This window comes from Arvicanthis niloticus, chromosome 2, assembly GCF_011762505.2.
Source record: "Arvicanthis niloticus isolate mArvNil1 chromosome 2, mArvNil1.pat.X, whole genome shotgun sequence".
Lineage (NCBI taxonomy): Eukaryota > Metazoa > Chordata > Mammalia > Rodentia > Muridae > Arvicanthis > Arvicanthis niloticus.
In genome coordinates, this window is record NC_047659.1 from 60,860,862 (window position 1) to 60,881,594 (window position 20,733).

Below are 20,733 nucleotides of genomic sequence, written 5' to 3' on the forward strand. Positions count from 1 at the left end.
ATTCAGGGGTAAGACTTTGTCTTATGAGGTATTTAGGGTTGCTGTATAATAAAAGTTTACTTATCTAAGTCTAAGTTATTATGCTACTATAGCTGACCTGGCTTCTGTGATCCTCTGAGGCCAGAAACTGCAGTTACTGACACTTAGCACCTCATCCCCAAAACAACAAAGGATTAAGTAAATAGCTTTTGTACTATCTCAGCAGGAACTTCAGGGCTCTAACTTTCAACATACTAGTCAGCTATTCAGAAGTCACAAGAAGAAAAAGACACAAAAGTAATTATAGCATTTATTATGAATTTGTAGAAAGTTTCCTATAAATGCTATCTAAGGGGAAAAGCAGAAGGATCCTAAGTGGGAAAGGCAAAAATTCTATCTGGGTAAAGGAAAAAAATTCTATTCTATATACTACTCTAAGTGGGGCAAGGCAAAAAAATTTATCCTTTATTTCCTTCTGATCTCTTTGTCCTCAGTACTTATACATCTTTCAGAATACATGTTCACATGTTACAAAGTTCATCACAAGTTCACACACACAAAAAAATCAAATCGCCTCCTCCGGTCTGAGGCCTGCGGGTGAGTGCACCCCAGATTCCGCCAGACACATTCTGGGGGATCCATAGAACCCATAGCCAGCACTAGCACTCCCCTCCCACTGCTTGACCCTCTTCCAATCTGAGGCCTGCAGGTGAGTGCACCCCGGATTCCGCCAGACACATTCTGGGGGATCCACAGATCCCACAACCAGCTTTAGGTAGGAAAACTCACATACTACCCTGAGCTCATAGCTGGATGCCCTGAGTGCACAGAATCCAGCAGATACCCTTCCCCCCTGCCCCCCGCGCCCCTGCTGGCTAGCACCACCCTTCTGCCCATCTCCCGGGTCTGAGGCCCAGACAAGACCTCTACCAGGTCTGCAGTTGTGTGGACCCCGGATTCTGCCTGAGACATACTGGAAGGTCCACTCAACCCAGAGCCACAGAGGAACAACTGAACTCAGAGTGTCAGACATATCCTGAGATATCCAAGAGGAGACACTGCACCCAGAACAGCAGACATCTAGCTGGACTGCTACCTTGGAGGCACCATATCCTGAGGCATCCTAGAGATACCACTGTAATCAGGGCAGCTGGAAAAAATCACAGAGACATCTGGACTCCTAGAAGACCAAACACAAGCGAGACAACTGGAAAGACAGGCTTCAATCAGAGACAGCAAGAACAGGTAGCACTAGATTTAACCAGATGGCAAAAGGCAGGGGCAAAAATGTAAGCAACAGAAACCAAAGTTACATGGCATCATCAGAACCCAGTTCCCCCATCATAGCAAGCCCTGAACACCCCATCACACCAGAAAAGCAGGATTCAGAATTAAAATCACTTCTCACGATGATGATAGAGGACTTTAAGAAAGACATAAATAACACTCTCAAAGAACAGATAGAAACCCTTAGAGAAGAAACACAAAAATCCCTTAAGGAATTGCAAGAAAATGCAACCAAACGGGAGAAGGAATTAAACAAAACCATGCAGGATCTAAAAATGGAAGTAGAAACAATAAAGAAATCACAAAGGGAGAACACCCTGGAGATAGAAAACTTAAAAAAACGATCAGGAGTCATAGGCACAAGTATTAGCAACAGAATACAAGAGATGGAAGAGAGAATCTCATGTGCAGAAGATACCATGGAAAACATTGACACAACTGTCAAAGAAAATGCAAAATACAAAAAGTTACTAACCCAAAATATACAAGAAATCCAAGACACAATGAGAAGGCCAAACCTAAGGATAATAGGAATAGATGAGGGGGAAGACTCCCAACTTAAAGGACCAGTAAATATCCTCAACAAAATTATAGAGGAAAACTTCCCTAACCTAAAGAAAGAGATGTTCATAAATATACAAAAAGCCTACAGAACTCCAAATAGTTTAGACCAGAAAAGAAATACTTCCCGCCACATAATAGTCAAAACATCAAATGTACAAAACAAAGAAAAAATACTAAAAGCAGTAAGGGAAAAAGGCAAAGTAACATATAAAGGCAGACCTATAAGAATTGCACTAGACTTCTCACCAGAGACCATAAAAGCCAGAAGATCCTGGACTGATATCATACAGACCTTAAAAGAACATAAATGTCAGCCCAGACTACTATACCCAGCAAAACTGTCAATCATTATTGATGGAGAAACCAAAATATTCCATGACAAATCCAAATTTACACAGTATCTCAACACAAACCCAGCACTTCAAAGGATAATTGGTGGAAAACTCCATCACAAGGAGGGAAACTACAACCTAGAAAACGCAGGAAAGTAATCTTTCAAAAACCGTAAAAGAAGGTAGCTACACAAACATATCTCCACTGCTAATAACAAAAATAACAGGAAACAACACTCATTTTTCCTTAATATCTCTTAATATCAATGGACTAAATTCTCCAGTAAAAAGACATAGACTATCAGAATGGATACGTAATCAGGACCCAACATTTTGCTGCATTCAGGAAATGCACCTCTGTGGAAAGGACAGACACTACCTCAGAGTAAAAGGTTGGAAAACAATCTTCCAAGCAAATGGTTCCAAGAAACAAGCTGGAGTAGCGATTCTAATATCAAATAAAATCAGTTTTCAACCAGAAGTAATCAAAAAAGATAAAGAAGGACACTTCATATTCATCAAAGGAAAAATGTACCAAGAAGAACTTGCAATTCTCAACATCTATGCCCCAAATGTAAGGGCACCCACATACATAAAAGACACTTTACTAAAACTTAAAGCATACATTGCACCCTACACAATAATAGTGGGAAATTTCAACACCCCACTCTCAGCTATGGACAGATCATGGAAACAGAAACTAAATTGAGACACAATGAAACTAACAGAAGTTATGAACCAATTGGATTTAACTGACATCTATAGAACATTTCATCCTAAAACAAAAGAATATACCTTCTTTTCAGCACCTCATGGTACCTTCTCGAAAATAGACCATATAATTGGTCACAAAACAGGCCTCAACAGATACAAAAAGGTTGAAATAATCCCCAGTACCTTATCAGACCACAATGGATTAAGACTTGTCTTTGACATGGACAAAAACAACAGAAAGCCGACATACACTTGGCAATTGAACAATGCTCTACTCAATGATAACTTGGTCAAGGAAGAAATTAAGAAAGAAATTAAAGACTTTTTAGATTTAAATGAAAATGAAGACACATCATATCAAAACATGTCGGACTCATTGAAAGCAGTACTAAGAGGAAAAGTCATAGCTCTAAGTGCTCACAAAAAGAAAGTGGAAAGAGCATACATTAACAACTTGACAGCAAACCTGAAAGCATTAGAACAAAAAGAAGCTAGTATACCCAAGAGGAATAGACGGCAGGAAATAATCAAACTCAGGGCTGAAATCAACCAAGTCGAAACAAAAAGAACTATACAAAATATCAACAAAACCAGGAGCTGGTTCTTTGAGAAAATCAACAAGATAGAGAAACCCTTAGCCAGACTAACCAAAGGGCACAGAGACAGTATTCAAATTAATAAAATCAGGACTGAAAAGGGAGACATAACAACAGAAACAGAGGAAATTAAAAATATCATCAGATCCTACTACAAAGGCCTATACTCAACAAAACTGGAAAATCTGGAGGAAATGGACAATTTTCTAAATAGATACCAGGTACCAAAGTTAAACGAGGAGCAAATAAACCATCTAAACAGTCCCATAACGCCTAAAGAAATAGACACAGTCATTAAAAATCTTCCCACCAAAAAATGTCCGGGGCCAGATGGTTTCAGTGCAGAATTCTTTCAGACCTTCAAGGAAGACCTAATACCAATCCTCTTCAAGCTATTCCATCGAATAGAAACAGAAGGAACACTACCCAATTCATTCTATGAAGCTAGCATTACACTCATACCTAAACCACAGAAAGACCCAACAAAGAAAGAGAACTACAGACCAATTTCTCTTATGAATTTTGATGCAAAAATACTTAATAAAATTCTCGCAAACCGAATCCAACAACACATCAAAACAGTTATCCATCAAGATCAAGTAGGTTTTATCCCAGGAATGCAGGGATGGTTCAATATTCGGAAATCCATCAGTGTAATCCACTACATAAATAAACTCAAAGAGAAAAACCACATGGTCATCTCACTAGACGCTGAGAAAGCATTTGACAAAATTCAACATCCCTTCATGTTAAAAGTCTTGGAAAGATCAGGAATACAAGGCCCATATCTAAACATAGTAAAAGCAATATACAGCAAGCCAGTAGCCAACATCAAACTAAATGGAGAGAAACTTGAAGCAATCCCACTAAGATCAGGGTCTAGGCAAGGCTGCCCACTCTCACCTTACCTTTTCAATATAGTACTGGAAGTCTTAGCTAGAACAATTAGACAACAAAAGGAAGTCAAAGGGATACAGATAGGAAAGGAAGAAGTCAAAATTTCACTATTTGCAGATGATATGATAGTATACTTAAGTGACCCTAAAACTTCCACCAGAGAACTCCTAAACCTGATAAACAACTTTAGCAATGTGGCTGGATATAAAATCAACTCAAACAAATCAGTAGCCTTCCTCTATTCAAAGGATAAATAAGCAGAGAAAGAAATCAGGAAAATGACACCCTTCACAATAGCCACGAATAAAATAAATTATCTTGGAGTGAATCTAACAAAGCAAGTCAAAGATCTGTATGACAAGAACTTCAAGTCTCTCAAGAAAGAAATTGAAGAACATCTCAGAAGATGGAAAGATCTCCCATGCTCCTGGATTGGCAGGATTAATTTAGTAAAAATGGCTATTCTGCCAAAAGCAATCTACAGATTCAATGCAATACCCATCAAAATTCCAAATCAATTCTTCATAGAGATAGAAAGAGCAATTTACAAATTCATTTGGAATAACAAAAAACCTCGGATAGCGAGAACTATTCTCAACAATAAAAGAACCTCTGGGGGAATCACCATTCCGGACCTCAAACTGTACTACAGAGCAGTAGTGATAAAAACTGCTTGGTATTGGTACAGAGACAGACAGGACGATCAATGGAATAGAATTGAAGACCCAGAAATGAACCCGCACACCTATGGTCACTTGATCTTTGACAAGGGAGCTAAATCCATCCAGTGGAAAAAGGACAGCATTTTCAACAAGTGGTGCTGGCTCAACTGGAGGTCAACATGTAGAAGAATGCAAATTAATCCATTCTTATCCCCTTGCACAAAGCTCAACTCCAAGTGGATAAAGGACCTTCACATAAAGCCAGGTACACTGAAACTATTAGAAGAGAAGTTGGGGAAGACCCTCGAATACCTAGGCACAGGGGAAAAGTTCCTGAACAGAACACCAATGGCTTATGCTCTAAGATCAAGAATCGACAAATGGGACCTCATCAAATTGCAAAGCTTCTGTAAGGCAAAGGACACTGTCAACAAGACAAAACGGCAACCAACAGATTGGTAAAAGATCATTACCAATCCTACATCCGATAGGGGGCTAATATCGAATATTGACAAAGAACTCAAGAAATTACACGCCAAACAACAAAATAACCCCATTAAAAAAATGGGGTACAGAGCTAAACAAAGAATTCTCAACTGAGGAAACTCGAATGGCCGAGAAGCACCTTAAGAAATGCTCAACATCCTTAGTCATCAAGGAAATGCAAATCAAAACAACCCTGAGATACCACCTCACACCAGTCAGAATGGGTAAGATCAAAAACTCAGGTGATAGTAGATGCTGGCGAGGATGTGAAGAAAGAGGAACACTCCTACATTGTTGGTGGGGTTGCAAGCTGGTACAACCACTTTGGAAGTCAGTCTGGCGGTTCCTCAGAAAATTGGACATAACACTACCTGAGGACCCAGCTATACCACTTCTGGGTATATACCCAGAAAGTGCCTCAACAAATAACAAAGACATATGCTCCACTATGTTCATAGCAGCCCTATTTATAATAGCCAGAAGCTGGAAAGAACCCAGATGCCCTTCAACAGAGGAATGGATACAAAAAATGTGGTACATTTACACAATGGAATATTACTCAGCTATTAAAAATAATGAATTCGAGAAATTCTTAGGTAAATGGATGGAACTAGAAAATATCATCCTGAGTGAGGTAACCCAATCACAAAAGAACACACATGGTATTTATTCATTGATAAGCGGAGATTAGCCCAAAAATTTGAAACAACAAAGATTCAACTACCAGACGACATGAAGCTCATGAAGAAGAAAGAACAAGTGAGGATGCCTAGGTCTTTCTTAGAAGGAGTAACTAAATACCCAAGGGAGCAAATATGGACACAAAGTGTGGGTTAGAATCTGAAGGGGGGGTTGTAGGGAGACTATTCCATCTGGGTATTCATTCCATGGGCAGTCACCAAAAATAGACACTGATAGGGATGTCAGGATGGGAAAGCTGACAGCAGCCTGATAAGGCTGTCTCCTTAGAGGTCTCCCAGAGTCGGACATACCCAGAGACAGGTACCCACAGCTATCCATTAATCTGATCAAAGGTTCACAATGGAGGAGTTAGAGAGTAAATTGAAGGAACCTTAAGGGCTGGTGGCCCTGTGAGGAGAGCAACAATACCAACCAGCCAGAGCTCCCCAGGGTCTAAACCACCAGCCTAGGAGCACATATAGAGAGATACATGACTCCAGCAGTATATGTAGGGGAGGATGGCCTTGTTGGGCATAGGTGGGAGACAAGGTCAATGGTACCCTGAAGGCTGAGCACTGAGCGGGGGGGTGGGATCTAAGGTGGGGAGGGGGGCTGGGGTTAGGTGGATAAACACCTTCATAGAAGCAAGAGGAGGGGGGATGGGATAAGGGGTTCCTGGGTGGTGGGGGAAATATGGTAAGGGGATAAAATTTGAAATGTAAATATTATATCCAATAAGAGGGGAAAAAATAGAAAAGCTAGTAGAACCAAGAATCTTAATAAAATGTCAGCCCTCTTTAAAAAAACTATCTTGATACTAAAATTTGTTTTGAGAATTGTATATTGCAGAATGATCAGCCTTGGTGTATCTACTCAACAAGCAAGCTGGGCAGACCTGCTCAAACCTCTGAGGCCCGGGAATTCCATCTGGAGGCATCAAAGACACAGCATCAGAGGACTGTCAATTTGCTCTCCCCCCCACTCCTCTTCTAATATCTCAACGCCCATAATCAGCTTGAAGAAGCTAATGAAGAGTCAGTGCCCCTATTCTCTGGGCTTGGGGACTAAGGTGGTAAATGTTGGGCTGTCTCTCTAGGGAAAAGTAGTGGTTTTGTCAGAATAGAGAGGATTAGCTAGGGTTTATTGCATAGCCATAACCTATTAGTAGAAATCTGTATAATTAATATCAAGATGAAGATATAAATTCTTAAATGGCACCAATTTACTTTGTTTACAAATTTTAAGGTTTTCATTGGCATGAGCTTCTTAGTGATATAAGAGTGAGATGAATATTGTTATTCTCATAGGCATTGTACCAGTATAACACATTTAGGAATACAAAGCTTAGACCCAGTCCTTCTTTAACTTTTTTTAACTGATTTGAGATGGTCACCCTGTGAGTTAAGGGACTATAGCAAATTCATGACTTGGAGTTTATTATAAGGGTGTTCTCTATGTTTTATGTAGAAATAGCTGAGTGGAGTTAACAGGCAACAGTCCAGATTACCTTACATGGATAGCTGGTTTTCAAAACATCAGAAATCCTTAGAATTGACATGACAAACATTTCAGTATTAATGTTCATTTTCATTAGAGACCTGTCTGCTTCGGACAGCTTCCTATATTGAATTCTAAGAAGAAATTGAGCATCCTTGGAGTTACTCCATTTGTGGTGAGACAGCCACTAGGCAAGAATTGCCACTTTCCTTCTACAGACAAATTACTGTTCAGAAAAGGACACACTTGCAGAATAGTTGACTGATTATATCTGCCTAGACAGAGTAATCAGCCCTTAATAATTCTGCAGCACTAAGGTCTGTCAGAAGATCCTGGACCAGAAGGCAGAAGAACAGATGCTCCAACGTTTTGAAGTAGAGCGAGTGTCCAGGTGGTCAGAGGTCTCTATAAATTGGCTAAGTTTTAGAAACTATGATTTGTGCTTCCCACAATTATAGTTAACTCAGTCATTCTTGATTTCTGATGGGGTTGAAAACATATAGCTATTGACCTTAAGAGAAAAGATTTGAGTGGATGGTTGTCAGCTGACATTCATCCTAAAGCCAGGTTAAGAACTAAATGTTCTAGTTAGAATAGATGACAGAGGAGCTGGTTAGTCAACAAAAGGATGGACTGGGTATTAGGACTATCCTGTACCTCACTGGTACAAATTGGCATAATTATGCTCTAATTGTATTTTGAGAGAAAAGTTTCATTTTAACAGGAAGGGTGATGTATAGGAGGAGCTAAGGTAGGAGGAGTACTGAGAGGAAGAAAAGGAGTAAGAAGAGGAGGAGAAGAAGGAGAGGAGAAGCTAGGTGATGAAAGAGAGAAAGAGAGGGGAGACAGGGAGGCAGATATTCATGTATCTCCACCAGTCAAAGATAGTTGTTATATCTAGGTCGGTCAGTGGGTTACACCTCTGATTGAACAATTCCAAACTTATAAAGCCTATGATTAACATTTAAAAAAGCTGTATAAATGCAAAAAGGAAAAGGGGGCATGGGATATGGGTTTCCTAAGGGAGGTGGAGGGAATGGGGATAGGGGATGCCATCTGAAGTGTAAATAAAATATCTAATAAAAAAATCAAATCATAAATTGAAATAGAAGTTTACAACAGAGAATGTTTACATGTATATCCATTAGGAATAATTATCTAGCTAAACATCTATCACCTGTCTGAGCTCCACAGGTTCACTGAAGATTTAAAACCATAACTAAGTTATTAGTGAAGTTTTGTATAAACACAGTCAATATTTTGTCTTCTGTCCCAGCACCTATAATAAACCATTAGTTCCCTTTTTATGACCTTTGGTTAATTATTTTACAACCTCTTAGAATGTGCTCTGAATAGGAGAAAGTCTGTTTACTATCTAAAAGCAATTAACTGGTGACACTTGGGAGACTGGCAGAGTTCTCATTATAGTTTTGACTATCAGAAAAGAAACTAATAGCAGCCCCACTATAAAAGAGCTTAATAATCATTGATATAATTTTAGGAATTCTTATAGGATCATCAAGACTTAAGAAGCCATCTATTTGTGTATATAGCATCACTCCAAGACAGTACATCTTTGTGGATCTGCAAAGATCTGCTCCAAATGGGTGTGCTATTACTTAGTGATTGTTATGTATGTTTAATAATAATAATAGGAAAAGCATATTAATAGCAGGAATCTTTCCTAAAATGAATCCCTTACAGTCTTGCTGAATAAGGACACACCTATTGCAGATTATATAATAATCACCTGCTAGTTTTTAGCTTGTTCCATTATGGCTCCTGACATGTCAGCCCTTAATTTTCTCAGATATAAAGAAATACCTGCCATAAGACAGCTTATAAGGAATAGAAATGATGTTTCTCGTATTTGGGAATTTTTAACCTCGTGACTAAGATGTCTACCTGTGATGTCTACTCAACATCCACCTCTCATAGATAACTGGCTAGGTATTTTCCTATTGCCTAAGAACAGAAGAAAGCTATTTTCTCATGCACTATGTTAATGGTGTTCTTTTATTTCTACTGTATAAGTGCTCTTCCTACCCAACTTAACTGGATCATTAAGTGCCTACCTCTATTTTGTCATTTTGGCTGTTGTTATCACACTGCTATTGTCTTCCTTACTTTACATTGCTGTGAAAAAATACCACAACCAAGACTACTTGTATAAAAGAAAAACATGTTTATTGGAGATTTACATTTTGTGACAGTGAAGGTAAGAAGAATGACAGCAGGCACACAGACAAAGTACTAGAGCAGTAGCAGAGACCTCACATTTTGATTCACAAGGGTAGAGAGCACAAAATGGGAATCATGTGAGTCTTTGAAGCCACTAAGCTGATCCCTAGTCACATACCTTCTTTGATAAGGCCACATCTACTGATAGGTCCCAAATAGTCCCACCCATGAGGACCAGACCTTTGTGAACCATTCTCATTAAAACCACCACAGATATTAATTGGAAATACATGAGTTTGGGGAACATATCATCTCAATAGTGTTGATGCTATGATTCACAAACAGATACCAACAAAGGACAAAAGACTGATTTCATATTTGAAGAAACTTAGAAAATGTTTTGACCAGTGATTAGCTTATGTTCAAATAAAGTGCACAAATGTACTATAGAGCACATACGAAAAATAGTGTTTTTGTCACCAAATTCACTAAGCACATGAACAAAAACCAATAAAAACAATAATAATAGCTAACCTTAATGGTGGTGGTGGTGTGTGTGTGTGTGGGGAGATTCAACTCTGTGTGTGTTGGTGTGAAGGTGTTAGTATTATTTTGTACACTGTTAAAGTTATTATTCTCTTATAAATTTTTCTGATGATCTTGTGAATAACCAGTGAAGACACACAAAATTCTGAATTTAACATCAGACTTGAGGAGATCTTTTAAAGAAAAAAAATAACCATAAATAACTGGAATTTCATGACGTCCAGAAAATAAATAAAAATATACAGTTAGTTTCATTCATCATCTATAATTACTTTAGAAATAAATAATATTCTAATCAAATATAAAAGGTTTAAAGGACAGAAAAATCAGACAAATTAAAGATATAGAGTGTCTAGACATGTTCTGTACATGTTATTGATTGTGTTTGCAGTAAAGTTCAAAATATAAGGTTAACAAGATTAAACAGAAAAATGTCCGAATATACAATATAAAAGTAGCAAACAAAAGGGGTTTACAACCTCATAGGAAGAACAACAATATCAACCAACCAGACCTCCCAGAGCTTCCAGGGACTAAACTGTCGCGGCCCTAGCAAAATGTTGAGGCCCGGGCTGCCCCGCATTTGGCAACTACTGTATCCTGGCCAAGCTGCCACTCTGGTCTGCAGGTCGGGGTTCAGCAAGAGAGAGAGTGAGGACAGACTCGAAGAATGGAGATCAGACAGAGTGTGATTCAATCCCGTTTATTCTTCAGTCTCTCTTCCTAGTCCAAGTCCCAAGTCTAGCTGTACTCTCTAAAGAGTCTCCCTAAAGAGTATATAAGTGTCTCCTAAAAGTGTCTGATTCTCTGCCGTCTGCCTCTGCCTTTTATCTGTCTCACTTCTAAGCCACGACTTCAGGTCACACCTTTAATCATGCCCTTAGGTCTTGTCTCTAAATCTGATCTCTAGGTCACACTCTTAAGTCACACACCTTTAATCTCACACCTAAGATATATAAACTAAGATTATCAGAGTGTGTTCAGCTGTTGTAGGCTATTGTAATCCCAATCTCATGTCATGGTATATGGCTCAAGATGGCTGCAAAGCTGATAGCCACTTTCTGCTAAAAGTCGGCTCCCAACACTAAACCACCAACCAAAGACTATACATGGAGTGACCCATGGCTCCAGTTGCATATGGAGCAGAGGATGGCCTTGTCTGACATCAATGAGAGTAGAAGCCCTTGGTCATGTGACAGCTCAATGACCCAGTGTAGGGGAATGCCAGAGCATGGAGATTGGAGTGAGTGGGTGGGTGGGGAAGTCTGAGAACAAAATTTGAAAGCAGCATTGTAACAATAACAAAAATTCATGGTCAGCAAAGACCACCAACAATTTGTTAAATATAGTCATAATAAAAATATTAAGCCCCTGCAGGGGCAGGGTGACCCAAATGAAAAGGCAGGCTAAGACATGCCCAGACAAGCCCAAGTGAGTAATGGGCCATCTGGTGTTTACTTTTCTCTCCCCCTTTCTGAGAAGTCCAAGGTTTCATGGTCAAAAGTAACTAGTCATCTGCCAGCTCGCACGTAGCCACTTCTGCAAGTTGCTGATGTTTGAAATATCCAATTATATGTATATTTTCCCACTCCCCCCAACCCCTACCCATAAATATCCCAAGTTTCCTGGGTTCTGGGTCAGAACCTCTATCTCCTGTGTGAGATATGTTCCAGCCCGAGGGCCCTCGTCATTAAACCTCCTCTGCAATTGCATCAAGAAGGTCTCTCGTGTGTCCTTGGGGCGTGCAGGTCCGGACTTGGGTGAGGGTACCCTTGCGGGGGTCTTACAAAAGCACCCTCATAGAAGCAGTGTGAAGAGGGATGGGATAGGGGGGTTTCTGGAGGGGAAACCTGAAAAGGGGATAACATTTGAAATATAAATAAACAAAATATCCAATGGAAATAAGTAGCAAACAAAAATCTCTGCAATTCAAACAACCAAGGTTATGCTACAGAGATATAATTAAACATATGCTTCCATTTGTGTAATGTTTGTGCAGTGGAAGTGCTGGAAATAAGTTAATCAATAGCAAGAAATGTTAGGGGGAGAAAGTGACATTTAATTGAATTCTGTAATTTAAAGACTATTTTGTGGACTACAAGGGATTGATTCTACTGTTCTTTATATTATCATGAGGTTTACTTTTTTGTTCATAAAAAAGAATATACTAATATTGAACATTAGTATTGACTTATATTTATCATTTTATTAAAGCATTCCACATTAAATATTAAGTACAGCTTTTACATCGATACTTAAAGACTCTTAGAACAGCATTTTTCACTTCTTTGTTTCTAAAACTGTAGATCAAGGGATTAAGCATGGGAATCACTAAAGTGTAAAACACAGAGGTTATTTTATCAGTTTCAAATGAGTGTGTGGATTTAGGCTGTAAGTACATGAAGAGTAGAGTCCCATAAAATACTACCACCACAGTCAGATGAGAACCACATGTTGAAAAGGCCTTTTTCCTTCCTTCTGCAGAACGCATTCTATATATGGCCAGTAGAATAAGAAAGTAAGATACTAAGACTACAAAGAGGGAGGAGATCAAATTAAGTGCTGAAAATAATATGATCAACAATTCTATATCTCTTGCATTTGAACACAGTAAAAGTAACATAGGGACATTGTCACAGTAGAAATGGCTAATGATATTAGAGCCACAGAAAGTCAATGTAAAAATCTTACTAGTTATCATCACAGCTTGGAAGACACTGTAGAGATAGGGAATGCCCACCAGAACATGACAGCGCCTCTGAGACATGATCGAGGTGTAGAGTAGAGGATTGCAGATGGCCACATAACGATCATAGGCCATTGCAGACAATATAAACAGTTCACTGATGATGAAAGCAATGTAGAATGCCATCTGCACGGCACAAGCATAGTAAGAGATAACATTTTGTTCCATCACAAAATTCACCATCATCTTGGGGTAAATGACAGTGCAATTGCCAAGATCAATGAAAGCCAGGTGTCTGATAAAATAATACATAGGTGTGTGAAGGCGAGAGTCCAACTTGGTCAAAATGATCATGCTCATGTTGCCTATCATGGCAACTCCATAGATGACTAAGAAGACCCACAAAAGCAGAAGCTGCAGCTCAGGCTTGTGCGTGATTCCTGTCAGAATGAATTCAGCTGGCACTGTTGAGTTCCTGTGGCTAATTTCAACTTCCTGAAAAGACACAAAATTCCTAACAACTTAAGCATAGAATTCTATGCTTAAGTCAAGCAAATTCAAAGACAAGATAAAATGTTATATTTATATGGCTCATAGAAAAATGATTTTATCAACTAACCAGACACCACAGAGCTCCCAAGGACTAAATTGCCAACCAGAGTATGTACGCATAGGTGGGTCTGTAGCTCCCATTACATATGTAGCAGAGGACTCCCATATCTGGCATCAATGAGAGGGCAAACGCTTTGTCCAGTGGAGGCTGGTTGTCCCAGAGAAGGGGGATGGTAGAAGGGTAAAGAGGGAGTGGATGGATAGAGGAGCACCCTCTTAGAGACAAAGGGGAGGAGGGATGGGATGTGGATTTGTGGAAGGGAGACCCGGAGTGGAGACAACATTTGAAATGAGGACCTTGGTCGCATGAAGTCTGGATGCCACAGTGTGGAGGAATTCGAGGTCAAGGAGGTGGTAGTGGGTGGGGGCATAACCTCATAGAACCAGGAGGAGGGGAGGTTGGATAGAGGCTTCAAGGGGGAGTGGATGGGGAAAGGGGACAACATCTAAAATGTAAATAAATAAAATATTCAATAAAAATTGAAAAACATAAAAAAGAAAAAATAATTTTAAAGTCTGATTCTAAATGCTAAAACAGATGGGAAGCTCTATCTTCTAAATACACTCGAAGTTATTTAAATTCTTTCTAGGGCCAAAGATCAGGTAAAATTTGCATTCTAATGGCTGAGAGAAAAATGATTTTGATTTTTCTTAGCTATTGGCAACACAATTAATAGATTCTTGTGCAGAAATATTGAATATATTTTATTTTTACTAGAGTACCATATTATTTCTTTAAAAAATTTGATTTATGTATGGTAATTCTCATCAAGCCTGGATATTTATAAATACAATGGTGGAGACAACATGAAACTAATGACATTTAAGTCTAGCTTTGTGTTTGGATTTTTAACAAATATATATATATATATATATATATATATACACACAAGTTATCATTGAGAAGATAGCTGTTCAGTTTCCATGAGAATGGGAACTTTCTGTTGTTTTTGTTGTTATTAAAGTCCAGCCATAGTCCATAGTGATCTGATAGAATTCAAGGGATTATTTCAACCTCTGTGTATTTATTGAGGCTTGTTTTATGTACAATTAAATGGTCAGTTTTAGAGAACGTTCTATGAGATGCAGAGAAGAAGCTAAATCCTTTGTTGTGGGGTAAGATGTGCTGTAGATTATAACTTGGAATGCAGTGTAATGCCATAAAGTGTAATCTGTGGTTGTTGACAACAATTCCAGGAATCAGCTCTTCATTAGTGTTGAGTTTTACTTTCTGAAAAGAACATGAGGCCTGGAGAAGAGGGTGACTATACACAATAATACACAAGCAAAATAGGCTCACAAAAGATTAGCCTTGGAACTCACAAATAACATGAGTTATGAGGAGGTGGCACAGAAATTTTTAACCCATGAGCATGATGATAACATTTAGTCATTAACTGGTGTTCTGAGTTTTCTCAACAGGTTCCTATCTCTCTAAAATTGCTATATATTTTCATTTGCTTAATATTTCAGTGTTTAGTATCAGAAAATATTCAGAAGTTAATCAGTATTGCTAATACTAAATCAAAGGATGAAAACCTTTGAACGTTTGCCCGGGCGACATTCATAAACAAATCAATTTTTAATTTATGCAATTGTAATCAAATACCTTAAAATACTCCATTTTAAAGTGCTTGTCTATATATTCACATTATATGCTAATCATAAAAATTGTAAAACATATCTCAAATTTACTTTTACATTTATCTGAAAATCAAATGAAACTGCACATTTCATATTTTCACCTTGAAATCTGATATTAATAATTTTAGCTGGTTAAATCAATGATAGAATTTCTTGTTCCTTTTACTTTTCTTTTCTACTTTCAATATCCAAGTCCCACATTGATCCTTAAATAATGTTCAGCAGCTGTTAAGTTCAACGTATTTTATTTTTCTTCAAAAGAAAATATTCATAAAGGTAGTAACAATTATGATCACAGGTATTTAATTTTTGCAATATGCTTGAGAGCGAAAGCTCTTGTATAAAAGAATCACAAAATCCAAGAATTAGTAAAGAAATCATAGAATCTAAGTCAAGGAGGATTATAAGGTTCATATTGCCATAAGACCGGTGGCAATTTCTACTCACCATTCACAAAGGTTCTGATTTCCTTCTCCAAAATGATTCTCTCTTTTGCTCTAGAGAGAAGGAATTTATAGTTTCTCATAATTTATGATATTCCCAGAGGTGATAGCATTTCACTTAAGTTTATTATCTTTAAATTCTCTGAGAGAATATAGACACAATTGCATTGATGTCATAAAACTTTTCCCCACTAGAGAAACATAAAGGCAGCTTATAAAAAAATAAAAACAACAAGAATAATTTGATGAGTTTTGTGGATACCCAGAGGGTTTATGGCCTCTGATTAAATAGGTTAGATAGGCAAGGATTGAGGCATTAATGGAAAGCACTGTACTTCCAATTTATTCCTATAAAATAAAGAAGTGTTGTATTGGTCATCTTTACCACTTTTTCAATGGGGTTGTTATCACACAGATGTTGAATGCATTTTTCATAATAAAATCTTAAGTAAGCTGTCTGTATTATTGGCTTGGGGGAAGATAAGGGTCCCATCACAGTGTGATGGAAATACATTATATGTATGTACTTTATCTTCACCTTTTTTTTATAGTTTTAGGGATTTTCTTTTTATCAACAACTGAATGAAAAATGTTAATTAAAAGCAAACCTTATCTTTTATTTTTTGTCTGTATGCATAGCTCTGTGTATTTTAGGTGCTCATCACTATGAAAGGATTATTGCTTTTAGTGATGGCCTATGTTGCTGACTGTTAACTTTTAATTTTATAATATGATGATTAAAAACTATATAGTGCTGATCATTGTGTTGTGTTTAGGTGGAATTATCCATTTACTAATACAGAAAATAATTCCAAGGAGAGAGTGCTCACTATGTTGAGGACAACTAAATGTGAGCACATTCATAACAGATTATTTCATATCATCAAGTTTTTCACAGGCAGGAAGCACAAAGTTGAACTTTGTATATCGGCTTAATGTGTTAAAGTTGACATAGCCACAAAGTATTCTCAGCTGCAAGACAGGACCAGTTGCTATAAATGTAATGCAATGTTTGATATCTATCCCAGATTTCTTAACACAGCACTCATTGACTTGCACTCTTCTTTACTCTCACTCAGCATATTCACTTTTCATATTCTTCTATATTCATCAATACAAACAAAACTGAAAATACACAAAGCAAAACTGAATCATTTCAGTTTTTCAAAAATTGTTTATCTCTGTGAAGAAAGGCACATAGGTTATTTATTCATTGATATAGTTTATCCCAATAGAAAAGTGCCATGTATAGGACTATAATCATAGATATGTAGCACTCCTTCATGCTTACTGTTTCTCCAAGAAACATTCAGAACATATTTGATACTGGCAATCACATTAAACATAACTTTATCAAATAATATTATATCATAATATTTAACATTTTAAAGGACATATGTCATCATTGTCTACAATAAATCATAAGTGCCAATGTGAATATAACAATATAAAACACAGAAGCCAGTTTTTTAATGTAAAGAAGTGACTGAACTTGGATTGGGAATATATCAATATCAACCCATCTGGCAGTGTAGTATGAAAACAGGAGCAGAGTTCAGTTTGATAAACAACCACATTGCCTGACATGTAAGATCATAGAGTTATATCATAATATGTTCCAGTGAATGATATTGTCTGAGATTAAGTATAAATGAGTGTTCACTTTGGAGAACATAAGAAATCATATCCAAGCTCCTCAGACTTGAATCTACAAAGGTAGTGAGAGAACAACAACAGATCTAACAAAAGCAACTTATGTAAATGCTAATTAGAATGAAGCAGTTCATTCCTTGTCCCATATCTCTGCCTGCCTCCCAGGAAGTCTAATTCCACCCTGGAGAACCAGGTAAGATACCCATGCCCAATCTGCTGACTGCTGGGATACCTGTAACAACAGCAATCATGGAGCTGCCCCATCCTTTCTGTGCTCCACCTTCTGGTCTACACCTAAACTTGAAATTGTGGATCTGCACTCCACACCACAGGACACAGCTCTTCCTTCTGTCCAGGTGGCAACCTTTAGGGACAATGATCCCAGTGGTCTGCCAGGAACTATCAGGTCAGACAACACCAGAGGCAATGAGATGGCTAAAGGCAAGGATAAGAACACAATAAACAAAAGCCAGTGGAATATGGCACCATCAGAATCCAGCTCTCCTATAACAACCAGCTGTGGATATTCTAATATACCCGAAGAGCAAGACAATGGCCTTAAATCTCATATTATGAAGATAATGGATGCTTTTAAAGAAGAAATAAATAAATCCTTCAAAGAAATGTGGGAAAATAAAATGAAACATGTAGATGCCTTTAAAGAGGAAGCAGATAAATATATGGGGATACAAAAAAAAAAAAAAATACAATCAAACAAGTGAAAGAAATGAATAAAACTCTTCAACTCCTGAAAATAGAAATAGAAACAATAAAGAAAACATAAATGGAAACAACCCTAAGACAGAAAATCTAGGAAAGAGAGTGGGAACTACAGACATAAAACATCAACAAGAGAATTCAAGAAATTTAAGACAAAATCTCAGATGTAGAAGATACCATAGAAGAAATTAACACACCAGTAAAAGAAAATACTGCATGTAAAAATTTCCTAACTCAAAACATCCAGGAAATTTGTGACAATCTGAAAAAAAAAACAAATCTAAGAATAGTAGGAATAAAAGAGGGGGTGAAGATTACCAGTTCAAGGGACCAGAAAATATCTTCAGCAAAATTATGAAAGAAAACTTTTCTAGCCTAAAGAAAAAGATGGCTATAAACATTCAAGAAACTTACAGAGCACTAAATAGATTGGACCAGAAAAAAAAAAATCATTCTGCCACATAATAATCAAAACTCTACATATACAAAACAACTAAAGAATATTTAAAGATACAAAGGAAAAGGGCCAAATAACATATACAGAGATCTATCATTATTATCTCTGACTTCTCAACAGAGACACTAAAAGCCAGAAGACCCTGGGCAAATGTCATCCAGACACTAAGAGACAACAAATGCCAGTCCAGACTGCTATATGTAGCAAACTTCCAATCACCATAGATCTAGAAACTAAGATAGTCCATGACAAAACTGAATTTAAACAATATCTTTAAACTAATAGAATCCTACACAAGACTCTATTTCTAGAAGGAAAACTATAACATAGGGAGCATAACTACACACAAGAAAACAAAAAAAATCATCATCTAACAGCAAAATCAGAAAAGAAACTATCTCTCTCTCTGCCTCCCTCCCCCTCTCTCTAACATCACCAACATCAAAATAACAGGAATTAACAATCATTAGTCATTAATATCTCTCAATATCAATAGACTCAATTCACCAATAAAAAGACACAAGCTAACAGTGGATGCATAAACGTATCCATCATTCTCTTGCATACAAGAAATATACTTTAGCAAAAAAGATAAATACAACCTCAGAATAAAGGGCTGGTAAAATGTATTTTAAACAAATGAAGCCAAGAAACAAGTAGGAGTAGCTATTCCAATACCTAATAAAACTGACTTTCAAACAAAAGTTATCAAAAACTGAGAAAGGATACTTCATACAGATTAAAGAAAAGATTCCACCAAGATGAGATCTCAATTGTAAACACCTATGTGCCAAATGCAAGGGTACTCACATTTGTAAAAAAAAAAAAAAAATTCTAAAGCTTAAATCACACATCAATTACCACACAATAATAGTGGTAGACTTTAATACCTCGTTCTCACCAAAGAGACAGGTCAACAAATAGAAACTGAAGCGAGAAATATAACCACTCTGAAAATCAATCTGGTGGTTTTTCAGAAAATTGGAAATAATTTTAACTGAAGACTCAGCTATACAGCTCCTGGGCATATACCCAAATGATGCTCCTCCATAACCCAAGAACTTGTGATCTACTATGTTCATAGTAGCTTTATTCATAATAGCCAGAAACTGGAAATTAACCAAATGTCCCTCAACTGAAGAATGGATACAGAAAATATGTTTTATTTATACAGTGGAAGACTACTTAGCTATTAAACATTTGGACATCATGAATTTTGCAGGTAAATGGAGGGAATTAGGAAATATCACCTGAGTGAGGTAACCCATACTCAAAAGGACAAGCATGGCATGTAGTTACTTATAAGTGGATATTAGCGATAAAGCACAGGCTATATACATGATACACTCTACAGAGCCAAAGAAGCTAAATAAGAGGGCAGCCCCAAGTGAAGATGCTTGATTCTCACCTAGAAGGGGGAATAAAATAGACATAGGAGGCATATGGGGGGCGGGGAGAAAACTGGGTGGGTGAGGGGATGGGGAGGTTAATGTGGTGGTTAGAATCAGGTGTGGGTAGAGACAAGAGAGAGGTCTCAAGGGCCAGAATTAATGGAAATCTGCTACTGCTGTGGGTGTGGGAGTAGGGACATCTCTAGGACATATCAGAGACCTGGATGGGAAAGTCTATGGGGGTGACTTTTAGCTGAGACTCATACTAGTAGAGATATGGGCTGTGAAGAGGCTGCCTCATGTGGCCAGGCAGGAATACCTATATTAAGCAAATGAACCCAAGAAACAAGTGAGAGTAGCTATTCAAATATCTAATAAATAGATATTAGGTATTAGAATTTTGTTGGAGGGGTAATAGCATCATCCACGCATAAAATTTTCAACCCAAAATTGTCCTGTCTACAAGAAATTTAGGGTGATGGAGAAGAGATTGAGAGAATGGATAACCAATAACTGGCCCAACTTGAGAACCATCCCATGGGCAAGCACTAATCCCTGGCACTAGTTTTGATACTCTGTTATACTTTCAGACAGGAGTGTAGCATAACTGTCCTTTGAGTAGTTCTACCCAGCAGCTAACTGAAACAGATGCACAGATCCAGAGCCAAACATTGTGTAGAGCTTAGGGACTCTAATGGAAGAGTT

General features: G+C 37.6%; 1 protein-coding gene across 1 annotated transcript; it reads right to left on the reverse strand.

Moving 5' to 3' along the window:
- Window positions 1–12,606: 12,606 nt before the first annotated feature.
- Window positions 12,607–15,835, reverse strand: LOC117703153 (olfactory receptor 8K5-like). The gene is made up of 2 exons (XM_076928252.1): window positions 15,812–15,835; window positions 12,607–13,603 (listed from the first exon to the last, which is right to left on the reverse strand). The coding sequence occupies exons 1-2, from the start codon at window positions 15,812–15,814 to the stop codon at window positions 12,653–12,655; spliced, it is 954 nt and encodes a 317-aa protein (XP_076784367.1). The 5' UTR covers window positions 15,815–15,835; the 3' UTR covers window positions 12,607–12,652.
- Window positions 15,836–20,733: the final 4,898 nt, after the last annotated feature.